Raw genomic sequence first — 20,286 nt, 5'->3', positions numbered from 1 at the left:
GACTGCAATAATGTTTACGACAGTACTTTTAACTTCTCAGAGCATGCTTTTATAACAGCCGTGTCCATTTGCGCTGCATTAGTAGCAGGGCTGGCATTTATTTCCTTTTTATAGTTTCTTTCCTTGTTTGCACTGTGCACAGAGATTTCCTGTGTACTCTTGGGAGATGCAGGGAACAGTCAGTAACCCTGAGAGACAGACTTGGTGCTGGAGGTATTGATTATGTTACCCCAAACAGAAATCAGAGTGATTTCATCCAGTGACCAGTGCTGAACTGTTTACCTAAGTAACTTCTGACTCCTTTTGTTGAATAAATATTCTAATAATAGGTTATGATCAATCTATTGAAATAAAATGTTACATAAATCTTGTGCTTGTAACAAACTTACAGGGTGGCTTGAAACTTTTCAGATTAAAAAAAAATGGGCAAACAGATTCCAGGTTCCTTTTAATCACAGAGCTGACAGGCCAAGTGGCATATAGTTATGTTCCTGGGCCCTTGCCTGTGTGTGGGTGCAACACCCAAGACAATAGACATTAATAAAATAACACATTCTTTTTCATTTAATAAACATTTCTAAAACAGAAATTTGTAGGAATTGTATTCTTCCTTTTGGAAATAATCAATCATTAGAAACTCTTAGACTGGTGAGGATATTAATAAACATTTTAAGTATTTTATATGACAAATTATCTTACTGTGAGGTACAAAAAAAATACTAGGATTTTGGAGACACTTTGAACCTTGTGATTGACACCTCATGGTAGAAATTTAAATTGCTCTTTCGATGGTTCGTATTAAATTATGATGGTGTGTCCAAATACCTATTTTCAAGACATTTGTGAATATTATGCAACTGTCACCTATGCGCTATGCCCATGTGTTCACTTCTGTAAGACGTCAGTCAGATTTACGTCGTGCGTGACGTGGATAGCATCTGAGGCTACCATCATGGGACAGAGGGACTAAAGCAGATGCAGTCCAAGGGTGGACGGCCATTCTGAGCACAACTTTGGGAACACTGGAGACAAAACAGAAACCTCTCCCTGGGATGTTGTTTGTAACTCCTACTTCCTTAACTGTCTAGAGAGAGTGAGTTCTACCATGAGTGTTTTCGACAACATTAGCAGAACACAGAACAGCTTAGTAACTTGAGGCACCTTTATCTCCTAGAGAACATCACTGTCGTTCAGTTACATCTTGTTCGAGACAAAGGACTACTTGGGGACATTTCCATTCACTTGATAGCGAAACCCAATTTCTTACTAGACATCAATAATCAAGCTACTGAGAATGAAGACTTTGCGTTGCAAGACTCAGTAATAATAATGAAAGAAAATATAAAAGAAACTCAGGCTGAAGTTGCCATTTTGCCAGTAAGTATGGATTCTGATATATATATATATATATACATATACATATATACATATATACATATATATATATATATATATATATATGGTAAACTAACATGCTTTTAACCATAAACCTGTAATTCTCCAATAGGTAATAATGATTAAAATATGCTCTTAAATACAAGTATGGAATTTTACCACTCAGGTATTTTATTGGATGGAAAATGGCAAGTGTATTTATTATTTTTGTTTAAGAGTGGCAACATTTGAATGCATTTGAAATGCTGAATTTTGATTGATTTTATGTCTGATTGACCATACTATGAAGATAATTGGTTAATTGCTTTAATAACTGAATGAATTAAATCTCCAAGTCAACCTAGTTATTTTTATTGTTTGGTTGGCAGCGAGAATTTTCACTTTGTGATACAGTAATTTCAATATGGAGGAACGTTTAAATGGTCTAGGTCTAACTAGGTCCAGCTTTTGTGGGCTACATCACACTAGGTCTTCCTCTGCCTGTCTAAAGAGGAAATGGTTCCAGAGACACAGAGACACAAAGAGAGGAAACAGGCAGAATGCACATAAGACATCAAAGGCGCCACTGCTTAGTGTCTTATAACATTATGGGACATACAGTGATCTGGACCAGGGTTCAGTTCAGAGCTAATGCTTACTTAGCATACATGAGGCCCCATGTTTGATATACAATGGCACAGAATGTTTAAGTAGTGCATTATACATAATATCATGTGAGGTTAATAATACCTGTTAGACACTGTAGACATGTCACATGTTGTTACATAGATACGGTAATATATGTGCCCCTGTTAGGAGTTTTGCTGATGCTGGTTACCGGTCCTGTGGCGAGGACAGTAGGGAAATCACATAAAGGGGCAGGAGTAGAAGGGAGCTTTCCTATTTTTTTTCTGTATGTTACTTCTACGTCTTGATTTTTATTAATTTTTATTACACAAGTAAAGTGATTTTTTTCAAAATTAACTGTTATATTTGCTTACACGTGTTTCTATCTAGAACTTATACTTCTACAATACATGTGAATTTTATCAAACTTTACTAATTTTTTCAGGATGTTTTATAAATGTAAAAGGTTGAGATCAAAATTGTGGGACAGGATTTTGAACATATGTTAATGTACTTGTGAGTACCTTTGAAAGATTGTCATTATTCTTGAACACATTATAGATTCCGAGGACGCTCTGAGAATGTATTGGATATATTAAAATATAGCAAGAAACCATGTGTGACAGAGCCATAAACCCTGAAGAATGCCAGGTTTACATACAAACGAAGCGTGGAGGAAAACATCTGTAATTCCAGCTGCTCGAGAGGATGCGGGAGGGGCACCTGGGTCACCGTGTTTGAGACCAACCTGGGCTTCATCCCAGGACCCAGATAACCAAATGAAGCATCTCTTTCTCTCTCATATCAGGATGAAGTTCCTGAGCTGGACGAAGGACTCATTGTCGCCATTGCTGCAGTGAACCTGGTGAACCCCAACTTTCCAGCAGAGCAGCCCCGTGTGCAGAGACCAAGGATGGAATCAGCAGAAATAATGATTGAAGAAAACGATGACCCCAGAGGGATTTTTAGCTTTCGTGTTAGCAGAGTGAGAAGGCATTTCTCTCATCCATAGTAACCTAAGCAAAGCTGGCCATTGCCGATTTGGCCAGTGCCTTTGCATGAATTTGCAAAGCAATCTGACTTATTTGTAGATAATTATTCAGTTTGTATTATGAATAAGTTTTAGTTCTTTTAGCCAGACCACAGAATTCAACATTACATTTTGCTCTGAGTTCTAAGTCCCTTCTCACATAAGTGAGAGTAGTAAATTCAGCACATTGTGGTTTCAGAGAGGTTTCAACCTTTATTCTCTGTTAAAGGGCGTTGGTGGAGTCATCATCGCTCACGAGGGACCTCAGCCCTTGAATATTCTTCAAGTTCCTGTCATCCGGATGGCTGGAAGCTTTGAGACAGTAAATGTTTACTGGAAAGCAACACCAGACAGTGCGGGTCTGGAGGACTTTCTGCCACCTCATGGGATGCTCCAGTTTGCCGATGGACAAGTATGTTCATTAGGAACAGATTGATTTTGGTTTGACTTCAAGCATGTGTGAGCGTCAACCAAGTGAACATACACTAGTGACTGCTAAGTGCATTCTAGTCTGTTTATTTATCAAATGAAATCTGTAAATTACTCTACAGCCCATTAATTAATCAGGGAACAAGAATTCATTCTTATGGTTTTTAACAACAACAACAACAACAAAAATGCATGCAATGTATTCTAATCAGACTTTTCCCTTCTCCAGATCCAAATCCTCCCACCTCACTCTACTCCACATTTTTTCTCTCTCTTTAAAAACCAAAAACAAAAGAAGAAACACATGTAGAGCCACAAAAATAAAACCCAGAATATACAAGCACAAGACTGAGATAAGAAAAAAGTGCCTGAGCAAAGCTAATGAGACAAAAAGTGTTCAAAAATCCTACGGCGTTTGCTTTGTGTTGGCCAAGCTGAAGTGCGGCACATACACCCTGAGAGTCTCCACTGGGGAGAACTCATTTCTATCTTACCAGCTGGGCTCAGTTGCAGATAGCTTCTTGGATAGGGGTAGGGGCCTGGGTCCACTTCCTACCCTCTGCTCTTGGACTCCATAGCTTGAACATATGTAGGTCCTATGCATGCTGCCATAGCCTCTGTGATGCACAGAAATACATCAGTGTGCTTGCTGTGTCTGAAAGACACTTCCTGTGGAGTTGTCTGTCATCTTTCTGACTCTTAACAATCTGCATCCTACAGAAAGAGAGTGAGTACACTGTCACTGTCTTCAGACACACCAGAAGAGGTTGTCAGATCCCATTACAGATGGTCGTGAGCCACCATGTGGTTGCTGGGAATTGAACTCTGGATCTCTGAAAAGCAGTCAGTGCTCTTAATTGTTGAGCCATTTTTTCTAGCCCCAGAAAGAGAATTCTAAGAAACAAGCGTCTCACCTTTTTTTTTTTTGAACTTCTCTTTCATTTGAAATAGACGTTGTAGGCCTACAGGTTCTTAACAAAAAATACTTTTTAAAAAAGCCTGACTTACTATTCTGTTCCTTGTTTTAGTTTATTTATTAACTTTATTTCTTAGTATTTATAAATTGATATTTTCTATTTTATTGCAGAACCATCACTGGTTTACGTAGTTAATTAGATACATAATTTTCAGTACTCTCTCGCCTCTGCACCACTGAAACTTTTTCCCCAGATTCCCAGTGCTACTCCATGTCTTTCCCTGTCTGTGACCAAGTTTGCCTTGGAGTGTATTTCCCCAAGAAGTGGTTACACCACTGAAGATGTGCATGGCTTTGTGTGTATATATGTTTGTGTGTGCGTGTGTGTGTGTGTATGTGTGTGTGCGTGCGTGTGTGTGTGTGTGCAGTCAGACAACAACTTCAAGTGTTCATATGTATCTTCTATTGTATTTGAGAGTGGATCCCTCACTGAATACACATGCCAAGTTAGTTGGCTTGTGAGATTCTGCTCTGTCTCAGTTCTCTCCTCCAGTTTCACCTAAGGGGTGCTTGGATGACAGGTGTGTACCACAGTATCTGGCTTTCCATGAGTTCTCAAGATCCAAACACAGGCTCTCCCATTTGTATAGCATTTCACCAACTGAGCTATTTCTCCAGCACAGTCTTAGTAAGTAGAAAGGCATGTGGTTGTTAGAAAGGGCATGACATTTAGAAACTTTAAAAAATATCTATTACTTTTTACATCACTAATAAAATAGCCTATGTCTTATTAAATTTGAAATTAACCTTGAAAATAATAGATTTTAAATTTCTAATGTTAAAGAATAGTATATATAGTCTTAAATGTATATAAGTGGCTATAATATGCAAAAGGCTGCTTTTTTTCTACTGTGTTTTGTTTCACTCATCAAAAATAATGAAAATATTTATGAGGAAACATCATTACATGTGCCTTTCCCAGCTCTGCTCGCTCCTGTCTCTGACTCCTCCTCTCTCCCTCTCCTCACCTTGTGTTTCATAGGTCGTTGCACCAATACACATAACTATAATTGATGATACTGAATTTGAACTCTCTGAAACATTCAGCATCTCCTTAATGAGTGTGACTGGTGGCGGCCGCCTGGGCGATGATGTTTTGGTGACTGTTGTCATACCACCGAATGACTCTCCCTTTGGAATATTTGGATTTGAAGAGAAGACTGTAAGTTAAATCTATCAGGGGACTGCTTTTCCCCAGTTTTTCATGTAGCTGTCAATAAAATGTATCTTTAACTTTTGTTTTGAAGCTTCTCATAAGTCTCCACTTAATGAGTCTTTCCTCAGGAATGGTCCTTGACGAGGCTGTTGCCTGTAGGAAACCCTCCTGCAGCCTCTGCATACAGTTAGACACTGCAAGCGTTGGGCACAGCAGGGGATCTCGCCAGAGAGCAGCAGATTCATTTTTACTGCTTACGGTAGACCGAGGTGTCCTTCTCAACATGCCTTCCATTTTCTGCCTGTGTTTTACTGCCAGAATGCTGTCCTTGTTGGGAACGCCTTTACCGTTGCTCTTAGGATAGCTTAATTGTGAGAAATACTGCTACTCATCCATTGTACTGGAGTTTTGCCTTGAATTATACTGAGCAAAAGATTGGACGGTAGTCTCTTGTCGCTAGCACTGGCATTTTTTCTTATCGTTCTTCTTTTTGCTGTTCCTTAGCTGTTTTCTTCCAAGATCTGAAAGAGCAAAGCCACTTATTACAGATTTAGCTCTCGAGTGGAGATAAAAAGCTCAACCAGTTCCAAGCATGCAATGTTTATGTGGCTCTATTTGGTGACAGTTTCTACATGAACAGCCTCTTAAATATAAAAGTAGGAAGATCTCTCTCATAACAAATGTTGTGTGGTGATAATAGATAATTATAAATTTATCTCTTAAAGCCTACTCCAATCTGAGATAATCATAAGGATCCTTAGATAATTCATATTTACTGAAAAGCTCTTGTGGCTCAGTCTGTCCCAGTTCACTCTCTTACCTATCCTGGATCAGTCACTCATCACAGGTAGCCTTTAGCAACTGTAACGCTACTCTAACACCCCATGTGACTTTTCTGTGGCTGTAATTCTAGAGCTTTATAACTTGTCTACGAGATCTGTTTTCCAGATACTTAATGTAGTCTAGACAGTACCTAATAATTTTGTCAGTGTAACTCAGTTTCACAAGAAAATGAGACTTTTTAGAGGACAATTTTACTACAACCAAGTCAAACATTTTCTACCTGGAGAAAAAATCAGGCAGAGGTCTTGAAGTGGCTTGTGATAAGCTAACATCTGGGGAACACAAAATGTATAAGTTCCTGAGATAATATCAATATTATTTTGGAATTTCTGATTACAATATTTCTTAGAATATTGGCATATATATAATATTTATTGGCATATTTTAGTACACATGAATATGTAATTTAATTTTTCAAATTTGAGCAGAACTAACTGCTCAAACCTTCAGTTGGTAAAACCTTATAAAAATACTTTCATTTGTAACATCATCACACATGAACTTGGACGTTGGAAACTGTGTTTATAAGCCCTTCCTCCCATTATGGAAAACAATTTGATAAAAATAATTCATGGTTTATTGTTTGGTTCTTCAGTCAGTGAAGATTTTTTGCATTTGGGCATTCAGTTTGTTTAGAAGCTTCTCTACCTAAGAACAAGAAATCATTTTACTATTCACAAATAATTTTTGTTTATTATTTTATCTTAATTGCTATTATTAACATTAGCATCTAAACCCAACTTAAGCATGACTGGAGAATTAATCTACTAGCCTCAAGTTACTACTCATCTTACCCCAAAAGTAAAATTAGGAACCCAGATCATACTCTGATTTTTTTCATAACAATTACAAGGAATAAATGAGTTGATGTATGTAGAACATTCACACCTACATTAGTTGATGTATGTAGAACATTCACACCTACATGAGTTGATTATGTAGAACATTCACACCTACATGAGTTGATATATGTAGGGCACTCACACCTACATGAGTTGATTATGTAGAACACTCACACCTACATAAGTTGATTATATAGAACATTCACACCTACATGAGTTGATATATGTAGGGCACTCATACCTACATGAGTTAATTATGTAGAGCATTCACATCTACATGAGTTGATTATGTAGAACATTCATACCTACATGAGCTGATGTATGTAGGGCACTCACACCTACATGAATTGATTATGCAGAGCACTCACACCTACATGAGTTGATTATGTAGAGCATTCACACCTACATGAGTTGATTATGTAGAGCACTCATACCTGCATTAGTTGATTATGTAGAACATTCACACCTACATGAGTTGATATATGTAGGGCACTCACACCTACATGAGTTGATTATGTAGAACATTCACACCTACATGAATTGATTATGCAGAGCACTCACACCTACATGAGTTGATTATGTAGAGCATTTACACCTATATGAGTTGATTATGTAGAGCATTCACACCTACATGAGTTGATTATGTAGAGCATTCATACATGCATTAGTTGGTTATGTAGAGCATTCACATCTACATGAATTGGTGTATGTAGAGCATTCACACCTACATGAGTTGATTATGTAGAGCATCCACACCTACATGAGTTGATGTATGTAGAGCACTCACACCTACATGAGTTGGTTATGTAGAGCATTCATACCTGCATTAGTTGATGTATGTCGAGCGTTCACACCTGTATGAGTTGATGTATGTAGAGCATTCACACCTATGAGTGCAGTTGATATTTTGACTCTTGGTAGAATTAGTACTAATTGTCATGCAGCCTTCTGAGTTTGTTGTCATTATAGCCTGTCTTTCTTTCCACAAAGCATCTTACTTTCCAACATGCCTGTGACAATGTTGTACACAGTGAATAGCATTACTTGATGACAGATTAAAAAGAAAACTGAAAACATTAAGGAGAAAATTGTTATTGTTGAACCCATCAAAATAAGATGCTCACAGGGCAGTGTATAAGAACATAGACCTGTGACTATCTACATGTGTATTCCAAGCTAAGCATAAAATATGCACACAGACAGAATGCTTATAGTTGATTCCTTCCTGCTTTGTTACAAAAATTTCTGTGCCTAAGTTGTGGTGTGAACAGCACTTAGTATGGAGTCCAAATACTTGAATTAGATTTTAGACTCATTTTATCCAAATATCTGTATGTGTCTGGTCTTCAAATTTCTAAGAGGTTTATGGGGCTTAAATAAAATAAACCATATGCAAGAAATAACATGATAAAGGCTTAATGAACACAGTTAGCTCCAAGTCTCTGTACTGGGTTCTGACGTAGAACCTGGTGGACAAAGAAACACAAATTGTGTTTTATTTTTGTCTTCAAACTGGAAAGCATTAAGTTACATTTCAAATATATCTGAGTATTAGAGGTAACAGTGGACTGTTTTGCATCAAGTGAACATGTATAATTCCCTTATAACAGATCTTTTCATAAGACTTAAGCATGAAAAATGCTATTCCTATTAAATTAATGTGAGTCTCCTATAGTAAGGGGGAAGATGGCTCAGGAGAGAAGTCAATGGGAGGATCTGAGTTCAAATCCCAAGAATCTACTTAACAGTCAAGTCTGTAGTGGCTGTTTGTAATCCCAGTTCTCTGATGCTCTCTTAATTATTTTTCTGTTTCTGTGAAGAGACACCATAACAAAGGTAACTTTTAAAAGAAAACATTTATGGGTTTTGTTTGTAGTTTCAGAGGCTGAGTTTCTGGCTATTGTGGTGCATAGTATGGTAGCAGGCAGGCAGGAATGGTTCTGGAGCAGAAGCTGAGAGCTTATATCTAGTGTACAAGCAGGAAAGAGAGAGAGAGAGGGAAAGAGAAAGGGAGAGGCACAAAGAAAGGGGCTTGGGAGAGGGAAAGAGAAAAAGAGAGAAGGAGGGGAGAAAGGGGGAGAGAGAGGGAGAGGGAGAGGGAGGGGGAGAGGGAGAGGGAGAGGGAGAGAGAGAGAGGGAGACTGGGTCTGGCATGGGCTTTTGAAACCTCAAAGCCCATGTTTTCTGTATAGTGACATATCCTCTCTGTCAAGACCACATTTACTAATCCTTCCCAAACAGTTCCACCAACTAGAGACTAAACATTCAAATATATGAGCCATGGGGTTGGGGTGGGAGAGCGGCAGTCATTCTCATGCAAATCACTCCATATTGAGAGGTGGGAGGCAGATAACCAGAGAATCCATGGAATTATGTTGGTTGGCTAGCCTAGTGTATGCAGTGGCCAAACAAGAGACCCAGTTTCAAACAAAGTGGCAGGCAAGGACCAGTTCTCAAGGTTGTCGTTTGACCACCATACATACATAGAGGCATATGTGTGCCTACTTTTATATAAAGAAATGCATGTGCGCGCGCGCGCGCACACACACACACACACACACAGTGTGTACTCAAAAAAAGTCTAAAGAAGACAGAGGTATGGAGAGAAAGACACGCACAGGAAGAGAAACTGTGTGTGTGGACTCTCCCCCCATCTGACCACTCAAAATTGCTTTTAAAATAGGGCGGCAATGGGGGGAGGATGGGGAGGGGAACACCCATAAAGAAGGGGAGGGGGAGGGATTAGGGGGATGTTTGCCCGGAAACCGGGAAAGGGAATAACACTTGAAATGTATATAAGAAATACTCAAGTTAATAAAAAAAAAAAAGAAAAGAAAAAAAAATTTCCTCTTTTGAAAGTCAACCAGCTTAATAAAAACTTCAGCTTACTAAAATTGGTAAACAGCGGCCCACACAGAGGAGAGTTCATACCTGTGTTACTTGAGGAGCCTATGCACTGAAACAGAACTTCAGAGTCTCACTTCCTTTTGCATGAATGTTTGCCTTTGTAGGCAAGGGTGGTATTGGTAGTGTGCCTGCTTCTCTGATTGCCTTGGACCTCCCTTCTCCAACGGACACCCGAGGCGTAGGATTCCTTCCATCTCTGCATACTAATTTTTAAAAGATCGTGGACCACCTTCTCTGTTCACCTACAAATGGGAAGAGTAGATGTGGAGGATTGTGGGAAGTCTGAGTTTCCTGCCCGCTATGATCACTACTAACAGTTACTTATTGATAGTGCAGCCACTCTGCTCTCTAAAAGTTCAAGATAAATTTGAAATACCAGTGGCCTGATGTGTAGGAAAGAAAAGAAACAAATTTGAGAGGCTCTTTTTACCAGCCACGTGATAACATGGCGTGAATAGTCACAAATTCAAAACTACAGTGATCACAACCAAATAAGATTATTTCTCCCATATTTTTAATGTGTCTGCCTGACTGGATTTTATTTCTTGCAGGTAATGGTTGATAGATCCCATTTGTCTGATGACCCTGATTCATATGTGAAACTGACAGTTGTCCGGTCCCCAGGAGGAAAAGGAGCTGTCCGACTTCACTGGACTATTGAAGAGAAAGCCAAAGATGACCTTAGTCCTTTGAACGGGACACTGTATTTTGATGAGGTACAGTCAGCCTCTCAATTCCTGTAACATTTCGTTTGTTTTGTACAGAGCCTTGAAGTATTGCTTATGAATTCACATGCTAGAATTCAGTATTTCTGTTTTTTTGTTTGTTTGTTTGTTTTTTAAATCCATGTGCACTTAGAAGAAATGAGAGGAGACATGGGGGAAAGCAGGAGGGAAAGGGAAGGGAGGATCAGGTTGCATACTTCAGACCCTGCCTCTGTCACAGTCCAAAGTGCCTTTCTGTCATATTCCTCTCCTGATTGAAGGTCGAGTTGGCAGACAAACCACACGTCCGTGTGTCAGCCCCAAAGCCAGCCTTTCTGCAACCATTACACACGTTATCACTGAGTCTGATATTGCATTTATTTATTGTATGTATTTGAGTCTATCTGCATGGACACCTGCATGACAGAATTGGGCATCAGATCCCATTGTGAACCACCATGTGGTTGCTGGAAATTGAACTCAGGACCTCTGGAAGAGCAACCAGTGCTCTTGATGGCTGAGCCATCTCTCCAGCCTGTGTACATTTTTAAAATTCTATGAGAGCTTCTGGGAAAACATGACTTCTTGCCTGAGGCCTTGCTTGTTCTCCCGGGAAGGCCCTAACCGCTGGGGTACATGCCTCACCCTCACCCAGCGTTCCTGTCTCCTTTACTCTTGCCTGTGCCCCTGTGGTGTCTACATATACATATGTTTGAAGAAGGTACATCTCCCTTTGTCAGCCCAGCGTCCATTTAGCTCAGAGGTCCCCCATGTTTGTTTTATTCTAGTAAAACAAACAGAACAACCACGTGCTCTTGGTTAGAACTCAACGGTACAGAGGGATGCAAAATAAGTGCTGTCTCCCCGCTCCTCTGTCTCCCCACCCCTCCTGGGTAACTGCTATTGATAGCGTCTTTTATCCTTCCAGAACATAGTGCCCTGTCTTCTTCACACATGCGATTTGTGCTTTGCAGTGTGTTCCTAACTTGCTGTTCTATACTGTGGTTTAAATTAAATGTTGGCTTTCCATGTTAAACAAATCTCTTGCATTAGAAACATGGACGAATGCATCCTTTTGCTCAGCTCTCGCTGCTAGGACCTGCACACCCTCCTGATTTGTCTGTACCACCATGGTTTGGGTGGCTTTGAGATTATTCCTCGTGTCCTTCAGCTCATATCATTTGCTCAGAGCTTTAGTCTCCTGGATTCTGGCATGCCGTAGTGTTCTACAGCACGACACATGCCTACGTCACCTCATTTGTGTCTTTGTCTACTTTGTCTACTTTGTCTGCTTTGTCGACTACCTTTCCTTACAATTGCAGTTTTTCTGTAATATTGGAAGTAACCATGGTCAGATTTTACATTTCCAGGGAGGCTACTTGAAATCTTCTTCCTACCATTTCATCCCATGTGGATCTAGGTAAATTTATTAATGTTGATGGCATCTGGTTTCCAAAGTACGAAATGAGAACAGTGTTTAACCAGAGCAAGGTTTGAGTGCTAAAAAAATAATATGTGTGAGCAGGCTAATTTCCCGACCTTATCAAGTGCTTAATAAAATAGATATTTATAAAGAATCCATGAAAATAGCAGTTTGCCACCTCAGTGTCATGACATTCATCTTTCCCACGTTGTGTACTTAGCGCTTAATGACTTTGAATCCCCAAAGCAAACAACTAGTTTATATCTCTGTCTCTCTGAAATAACCTACAGACATTATTCCCAGGTCACTGCTCCATACGTTTTTTGTGTAGAATATGAATAGTGAAAAATTTAAGGAAAACTTTTCTATGATCAAATATCTTTAGAAACTCTTGATTAAATTGAGGAGGATTTTTTGAGGGATTAGGGGAAGAGTTGCTTAGGAACTTTGTACTTAAGTAAATTTTGACTCACTAGGAAAATTTGTCTAAGCTCATCTCTCCATGAATCAGTACCCCATTACCTCTTTGTGCCCGGCATTCATCGTTACCAGCGCCAGGCAGCTGTTGACTTGGGATGACGCCCCTCCTTTCTCCTCCTCTCACTGACTTAGTTCTATTGAGAGTTGGAGACTCTACGGCATGTTTCCTAGTAAGTTAGAGGGCTGCGTCAGCATGCAGAATATAGTAGAATCTTATGATCCATTGAAGAGCCTGAACTCTTGTGCACTTTTGAGTGTACCTACTCACTGAGATATATTTGTGCCCCTTGGTCAGTAGGTCAATATGCCTGGTGCCTTCCTCCTTGCTTGCTGGCACTGGGATCTGATGGGAAACTCAGCTTTTATATTTTATGCATTCCCTTCTGAGGAAAGACAAGAAAACTAACTTGTTTTACCTCATAATGTAAACAAAGGTCCTTTTAATGCAGTCTGTTTAAAATCAGTTTTCCTCATTTGTATATTTGTAATTTCGCTGCCAAAACAATTCCCAGAGTATTGTAGAAATCATCTGTGATGTGACTCAAACACAGACGCTCTGTGTGACAGATAAAGTATACTCCACTATGGGCTATGGTTCTTATTAGCATAGGAACATGTTAGAACAGCTCTAGGTTTGCTATAATAGTCACATCTCTAGAAACAACCAGAAGTACACCAGAAGTTGATTTAAGGTTGCAAATACGTTTTAGAGCACAGGCCAACTTACTATCTAGGGATGGCAAGTCAACAGGACAAACTCAGAGAAGCGTCTTCACACACAAATAAGGATAAATGCGAGAATATTTGTGGCAGCATTATTAACATAGTAAATATTCAGTTAGATGAACATAAAATTGTAAATACAAACAATGGAATGTCCATTATTATCGAAGGACAAATTGAATCCACACAGGGAAATGCCGAAGGCTGGAGCAGACATAGCACAGCACAGGGAACAGCAGAAGCAGAATTCATGGCACAGAATGATAGACAAGAAGGGCAGCCTTGAAAAGGGCAGCTGAAATGGAGAGACAAAAAGGCACAAAAAAACCCAAAAAACAAAAAACCTAAAAGGCTGTGTGCTCTCCAGTAAACACGGCTACAAACATGGGATGAATGCAAGCTGTATTTGGGGGAACAAGAAAAATATTTATTGACACATGAAGTGACACTTTGTGACTTAGCACTAAAGATCGGAAAAGTGTAACGTACTCAGGAGTACATTCAGTAAGAAACAAGCAAGACTCACATGAAAACAGTAAGACAAATCATTACACTTAAGAAGAAACCAGGACTAAACCTTGTAACAGAGCAAGGCTTGTGGATAGAGACTCCATTCTCTCATAGGTCAGCCCTGACTGATGCTTTCAGGCAGTATTGCCAACTAGGAAGGTACCACCAACCTGACACTGATGAGGGACGCTGAGAGCTTTTCCAGTGGCAGGGGACTGTACACGCCCTAAAGACTGCAGACTCCAGCCGTGGAAAGCTCTCTCCCTTGTATTCAGCCGACTGTGTCCTGTGTGCATCAGCTCCACCCTTTGTCTCTTTGGGATGTGGACAGTTAATCCTCTAAGTTTGAATTTTCAGTGCTGGAAATTTTTCAGTAAATTTCCAAGTTGTGGGTTTTTTTTTCTTTTCTCCTCAAGAAAGTAAAGTGGAATTCAGAGCTATTTTTATATTGCAATTTTTCCTGGATATAATTCATAATTGTAGGTGGCCAAATAGCATCTTAAAAAGTACATGCACAAAGGTCTTATTTTTCTAATGCGAATGTTTAGAAGTTGACTTTGGTTCATCTTGAAGATGTTTTTTGCTTGTTTCCATGTAGACTGACTCCCAGAAGTCCATTATACTGCACATACTTCAGGACAGTGTGCTGGGGGAAGACAGGCGCTTCACCATTGAGCTGATGGATGCTGGTGAGGTAGAAATATCTCCAGGGAAAGGTAAGAAAAAGCCCGTTTCTGAAATTCAGTATATCCAGACATAAGTGTGCATTCTAGGCCAATGGTTAAAATTAAAATTATAATATAAACAACACATTATAATTATTGGATTATAAAAACATAAATTTATTACAGTTATATCTTTATGCTACACTACTTAAGATTTATAAGGTCAAAGATCATACACCGCTGGGTTTCGTTTATAGTAAAGCTCTTCATTGTCCTTGCGCATTTAAAATAAAATAGGAGAGCTAAATGACCAAACTGTAGTAAACTATTATATTGCACAATATGACACAGCAGAAACTCTCAATTACATTAAAATTAACTATAATTAACTTTAACTAAAATCATAATTGAAAATTTCAATTAAAATTGTGTGTGTGTGTGTATTGCTAATGTGTATATGTGCATGCGAGTGCAGGTGACTGCAGGCCTGAGGACTTGACGCTCACTGGGACTGCCTTTACCTTGCGTTAGGAGCTGCCCTCCATAGGAGTTGTGGACTGAACTCAGGTTCTTCGTAAGAATGCCACATCTTCCTATGTCTGAGACATCCTACAGCCCCAATAATTATTTTTAAAACATTTTAGTTTATGTGTATGTATGCCAACGAGTTTTCGTGCGTGCGTGCATGCGTGCATGCGTGTGTTTGTACCCGGACTTGTGCAGACTTGCCCACGGAAGCCAAAACAGGGTATTGGATCCCTTTGAGCTGGAGTTTACAGCATTTTTGAGTTGCTGGTTATGACTACTAGGACGGAAACTTGGTTATTTGTAAGAGCTGTTAGTACTCTTAACTTCTGGACCATCTCTCCAGGCCCAAGAATTCTTAATTACACAGGTACTCTCTGTGTTACAAAGTTGGTCTTCATTCTCCATGCTCAGTATAAGCTAATTTTATGTTCTTCTATGAATTTAGAATTATTACCTTGGAATGCTGACAGTGATGCTTGATTGCTTATACTTTCTATGTGTTTTTAGAAATTACATTGCATAATTTTAAAAATTAACACATGAAGCGTAATTAGTATAGTCTAATTCTACATGCTCTTATCTAATATTAATCACTTGGTTATTTTAATATTTCACACAAGTTTCCTAATTCTTATATATTCATAGGAAAGACAGGTATTAGATGATTTCACTTTGCTATGAATAATAACAACAAAAAGGATGAGAAATATTTAAAATCTAAAGTTGCTTATTCTGATACCATCATTTTATAACATTGAAATTCCATGCTAAACAATGCTGTGGGACCGAAGTGGGTTGTCCCAGGGGTATCTTCCCGCTTCTCAGAGGAAAAGAGAAGGGAGAAGGGAGCAGAGCTATGTGATGGGGGCTATAGTCTGAATGTAAAGTGAATCAATAAATAAATTAATAGAAGGAAAAAACATTGCACATATTTCCCCAGAAGAGTTGACAGAGGTTGCTAATACCATCCATCAGATTGATCCACACTGGAAGCAAACCAAACATCAAGTCATTTCATGTATTGAATAGAGTAGTACATGGTTACCAATACATTTAAGTGATAATCACAAATATTGACATTAGATAATTTAAATGATCATTGGTCAAAAAGAAAGTCATAAAATAACAAAAAGAAAGAAAGAGAAAAAGAAAGAAAGTGGGGGGGAGGTGCTCTGAAGAATTCTTGCTTTTGATCCTGAGGCCAATGACAAAGCCACACAGAGAACACAGCATGGTGAATCTCACCATGCATGTGGTAGAGGACAGCTTGCCTGGTTTTGTGTGTCAACTTGACATGAGCTGGAGTTATCACAGAGAAAGGAGCCTCCCTTGAGGAAATGCCTCCATGAGACCCAGCTATAAGGCATTTTTCCAATTAGAGATTAAGGGTGAGAGGGCCCATTGTGGGTGGAGCCATCCCTGGGCTGGTAGTCTTGGGTTCTATAAGAGAGCAAGCTAAGCAAGCCAGGGGAAGCTTCCTGGCCTGCTTGAGTTCCAGTCCTGACTTCCTTTGGTGATGAACAGCAATGTGGAAGTGTAAGCTGAACAAACCCTTTCCTCCCCAGTTTGCTTCTTGGTCATGATGTTTGTGCAGAAATAGAAACTCTGACTAAGACACCTACTATGCGGTGAGAATGGGGTTTAACCAGATTTTTCCTGCCCTTTTCTGCAAGTGTGATTGCAGGGAGGTCTGAAAAGGCGCCAGGGCCTCAGTGCGCTTTCATCTCCTGATGAAAGGCGGAAACCAGCGTGTGCCAGCAATTATTGTCATCTGCATTTAACTGTTTAGTTCATGTGTGTGCATTTACCTGTTTGCTTCAGAATGGGCTATCTTAAATGTAGGTAGAGCATCAGTCATCATTCTAGGAGAGAAGAGCCCATCAGAAGTTGGAATTGCTTCATCATCCAGACACGTCATTATCGGGGAGCCCTCAGCAACATACAGTGGCACTGCCACCATCAGGTGAGGAGCCTAGGATTTTTTCTCTGTTTTATTTAAGTAGCCTAGAGTAGCAGTTCTCAACCTGTGAGTCGTTAGCACCTCAGGGGATGCATATCAGATATCCTGTGCATCAGATATTGACATTATGATTCATAACAATAGCAAAATGACAGTTATGAAATAGCAACCAAATAATTTTATGGTTGGAGGTCACCAGCAGCATCAGGAACTGTATTAAAGGTTTGCAGCATTAGGAAGGTTGAAAACCACTGGCCCACAGCATCATTCATTCTCAAGCAGGCATAGTACGCAGTATCAGTGTGCATATTGGTAAGCATTGTGTGGAGAACAGAACAGACTTCAGACAGAAACTAAAAGCTGTTCCCCGAGCTGTCTAGATGAAGTCTGATCACAAGTAGCCCTGTTTGCTAGGGATGGTTTGCAAAGTCCGTGAGGGAAGGAAGGACAGCCCCATTCTGTCATCGCACACACAAGGAGTTGGTTTCTATAAGTTGATTCTGTGGGTTCTCAAATCAGATCTTACCACGTGACTAAATCTGTAAGTCTGTCTCTCCATGTTTTCTAATGAGGAGTGAAGCAGCAGCCACCAGTGATGTAGCTGGATTTGACTTGAGAGGTCTGCAGTCCGCGCCGAGGCCTCCTGGCTTATCTAGTCCTTTTCCCTGAGTCTGTTTACATGTGGAGCATAGTGTCTCTGGTCTTTACGCTACTCCTATTGTATGTAAATATTAAATAAAATCTGTAAATCCTTGTTTTTATTCCTTTAAAGCTTCATGCTTAGCGTTCACCTTTAGCTTAGGAATTCAGATATGACCACCCTAGAATCCTAAGACTTTGCCTGGTAAGGCTATGTAAAGTCATAATATTCTTGAAATGAGTGAAAATTGATCGAAGGGTACAGCAAATGTTTAGGAAAGATGATTAATTAAAAATATACGACGGGTTGGGGATTTAGCTCAGTGGTAGAGCGCTCGCCTAGCAAGTGCAAGGCCCTGGGTTCGGTCCCCAGCTCCGGAAAAAAAAATATACGAAACACATGTCCATGTACTGTTGTAGCCTGGATCGTGGCCCAGGGGTTTCCGGGGAGGTCACAGTGGACTGGAGGATATTGCCTCCCTCCAGGGGGGAGTTTGCTGAAACATCAGGACAACTGACCATGCTGGATGGACAGTCTACTGCTACTGTAGTAATTCAGGTACTGGTGCGACTGCCTTCTGTTAGCACTTGTGTGCATGCGCGTGAGAGAGTGTGTGTGTGTGTGTGTGTGTGTGTGTGTGTGCGTGTGTGCATATGAGTGTGTGTGTGCACATGTGTGGGTATGAGTGTGCATGTGGATATGTGTGCATATGTGTGTATGTGTGCATATGTTTGTGTGTGTGCATGTATGTATTTGTGTAATTGGAGGGAGGCTACAGAATCTATGGCTGTTTCTATGCGTAGGACAGAGTAGCTTTTTATTTTTTAACCTTCTCCAGGCTTTGGATGATGGCATCCCAGAGGAGAAGTGTTCCTACGAGTTTCAGCTCACTGGAATCAGTGAGGGTGCGGTGCTGAATGAAGCCAGCGTCACTGCCAGCATCTCCATGGTGGCCAGTGACGCTCCCTATGGCCAGTTCTCATTTTCACATGAGCAGCTTCAAGTTTCCGAAGCAGCACAGAAGGTATGGTGTAGACTGCCGAAGTTCTATCTGTTGACGCTAGTGTGGGGAGTGGTCCTTAAGTAATGCCGTTTGTTTGCTCGATTTTCGTTGTTGTTGTTCCTTTTCTAAAGCTTTTTCTCCCTAATGGATTAATTTTTTCCTCATATTGTATTATAATGTCATTTTAGAGAATTTAATTTAATTCCCACATAATCCCAGTAAATAGAATAATTAGAGATGCTTTGTGCAGTGAATTAAAGGTGCCAATTAAGCAGGTAAGAAATTTCCTCCTAGGTTAATGTCACAGTTGCTCGCTCTGGTGGTTCCTTTGGACGTGTGCGTGTCTGGTATGAGACCGGTAGCAGGACGGCTGAGGCAGGCTGGGACTTTGTTCCCACTTCAGGGGAGCTGATCTTTGAAGCCCGAGAGAAGATGAAAAGTCTGCACATTGAAATTCTTGATGACAACCTTCCTGAAGGCCCTGAGGAATTCGTTCTTGCCATTACAAGAGTGGACCTCCAGGGAAGGTAAAGATGAGGAAAGGAAGCCAGGAGAAAGAAAGAGGGAGACCTTGGGCCAGGACTGAGCACAGGAATTAAGGCAGACTATGACTTCCTAACTGTCTAAACTTTATCCCTCCCCCTACTTGCCTGCTGAGGGGACATGGTCCTGTTGGGTAACTCAGCCAGCAAAACCAGACCATTGATGGCCGTTCACTGTGTACATTTCCTTGTGGAATTAGCCTGTTTTCGAGAGCAGTCATAGGCTGGGGTGGCAAGAATTGCTTCCCCATTTCTGCACCCATAAAGAGTGGGAATGGGAGGCAGCTGTCCTTGGTATCCTGAAGGCTGTGCTGTCTTCTCTGTGGGGAATGAGATTGATCCTTGCCAAATAGCTGTTTCAAACTGGAAGAAAAATTTGAAACGTAGTTATCCAAACCGGTGCAGAATGCTGTCAATGAAGAATCAAACTTCCTCATTCTGGGGCTCACCCCTTCCTGGAGCTGGGTTGATTGACAGTAGGAGGCATTGTCAGTTGCTCTTGGTTGAGGCACACCATCACTCTGTAAAGGCCCCCAAGCAGGTCCTAGGAAGGGGCCTTTCCCTAGAGTAATGCATGCATTCTGAGAAGACTGAAAGTTTGCTTATATATTAAAATATATGTTCAGTAGTTAAATATAAATTTTATGCTTCAATTTTTTCAACTCAGTATTTCATTCAGAAACAGGTAGAGGATATTCTCTTTCCTGAGACAAGGAAAGACTTATTTAGAGTTCACATAAACATCATTTTGCTCCTTTTCAAGACGTGATTCAGTATCTGGCACTGGGAATTAAATTCTTGCTTAAGTGTAGGTGGATTGGAAAAGTAGTTCCCCACAGGCGACAATAGCTTGTGGTTTTGATTAATCAGGACTTAGAGATTTTTGCCTTCTTGGCTGTTCTTCCAAACATAAATTTTCACATG

The 20,286-nt window shown here is 40.1% G+C and overlaps 1 protein-coding gene across 1 annotated transcript in view; it reads left to right on the top strand.

The window, feature by feature from the left end:
* The window catches only part of Adgrv1 (adhesion G protein-coupled receptor V1), a 579,866-nt gene that overhangs the window by 160,394 nt on the left and 399,186 nt on the right, over positions 1-20,286 (top strand). Inside the window, exons 55-64 of the mRNA XM_087635923.1 lie at positions 1,175-1,377; positions 2,810-2,986; positions 3,261-3,443; positions 5,419-5,598; positions 10,736-10,900; positions 14,623-14,740; positions 17,060-17,180; positions 18,237-18,375; positions 18,656-18,841; positions 19,115-19,347. Of these exons, the coding sequence (XP_087492049.1) occupies positions 1,175-1,377; positions 2,810-2,986; positions 3,261-3,443; positions 5,419-5,598; positions 10,736-10,900; positions 14,623-14,740; positions 17,060-17,180; positions 18,237-18,375; positions 18,656-18,841; positions 19,115-19,347 (1,705 nt within the window). The remainder of the gene's footprint in view (positions 1-1,174; positions 1,378-2,809; positions 2,987-3,260; positions 3,444-5,418; positions 5,599-10,735; positions 10,901-14,622; positions 14,741-17,059; positions 17,181-18,236; positions 18,376-18,655; positions 18,842-19,114; positions 19,348-20,286) is intronic.

The sequence above is a fragment of the Rattus norvegicus genome, chromosome 2 (assembly GCF_021556685.1).
Source record: "Rattus norvegicus strain SHRSP/BbbUtx chromosome 2, alternate assembly SHRSP_T2T, whole genome shotgun sequence".
Lineage (NCBI taxonomy): Eukaryota > Metazoa > Chordata > Mammalia > Rodentia > Muridae > Rattus > Rattus norvegicus.
This window is presented reverse-complemented; position numbering and strand designations above follow the sequence as displayed.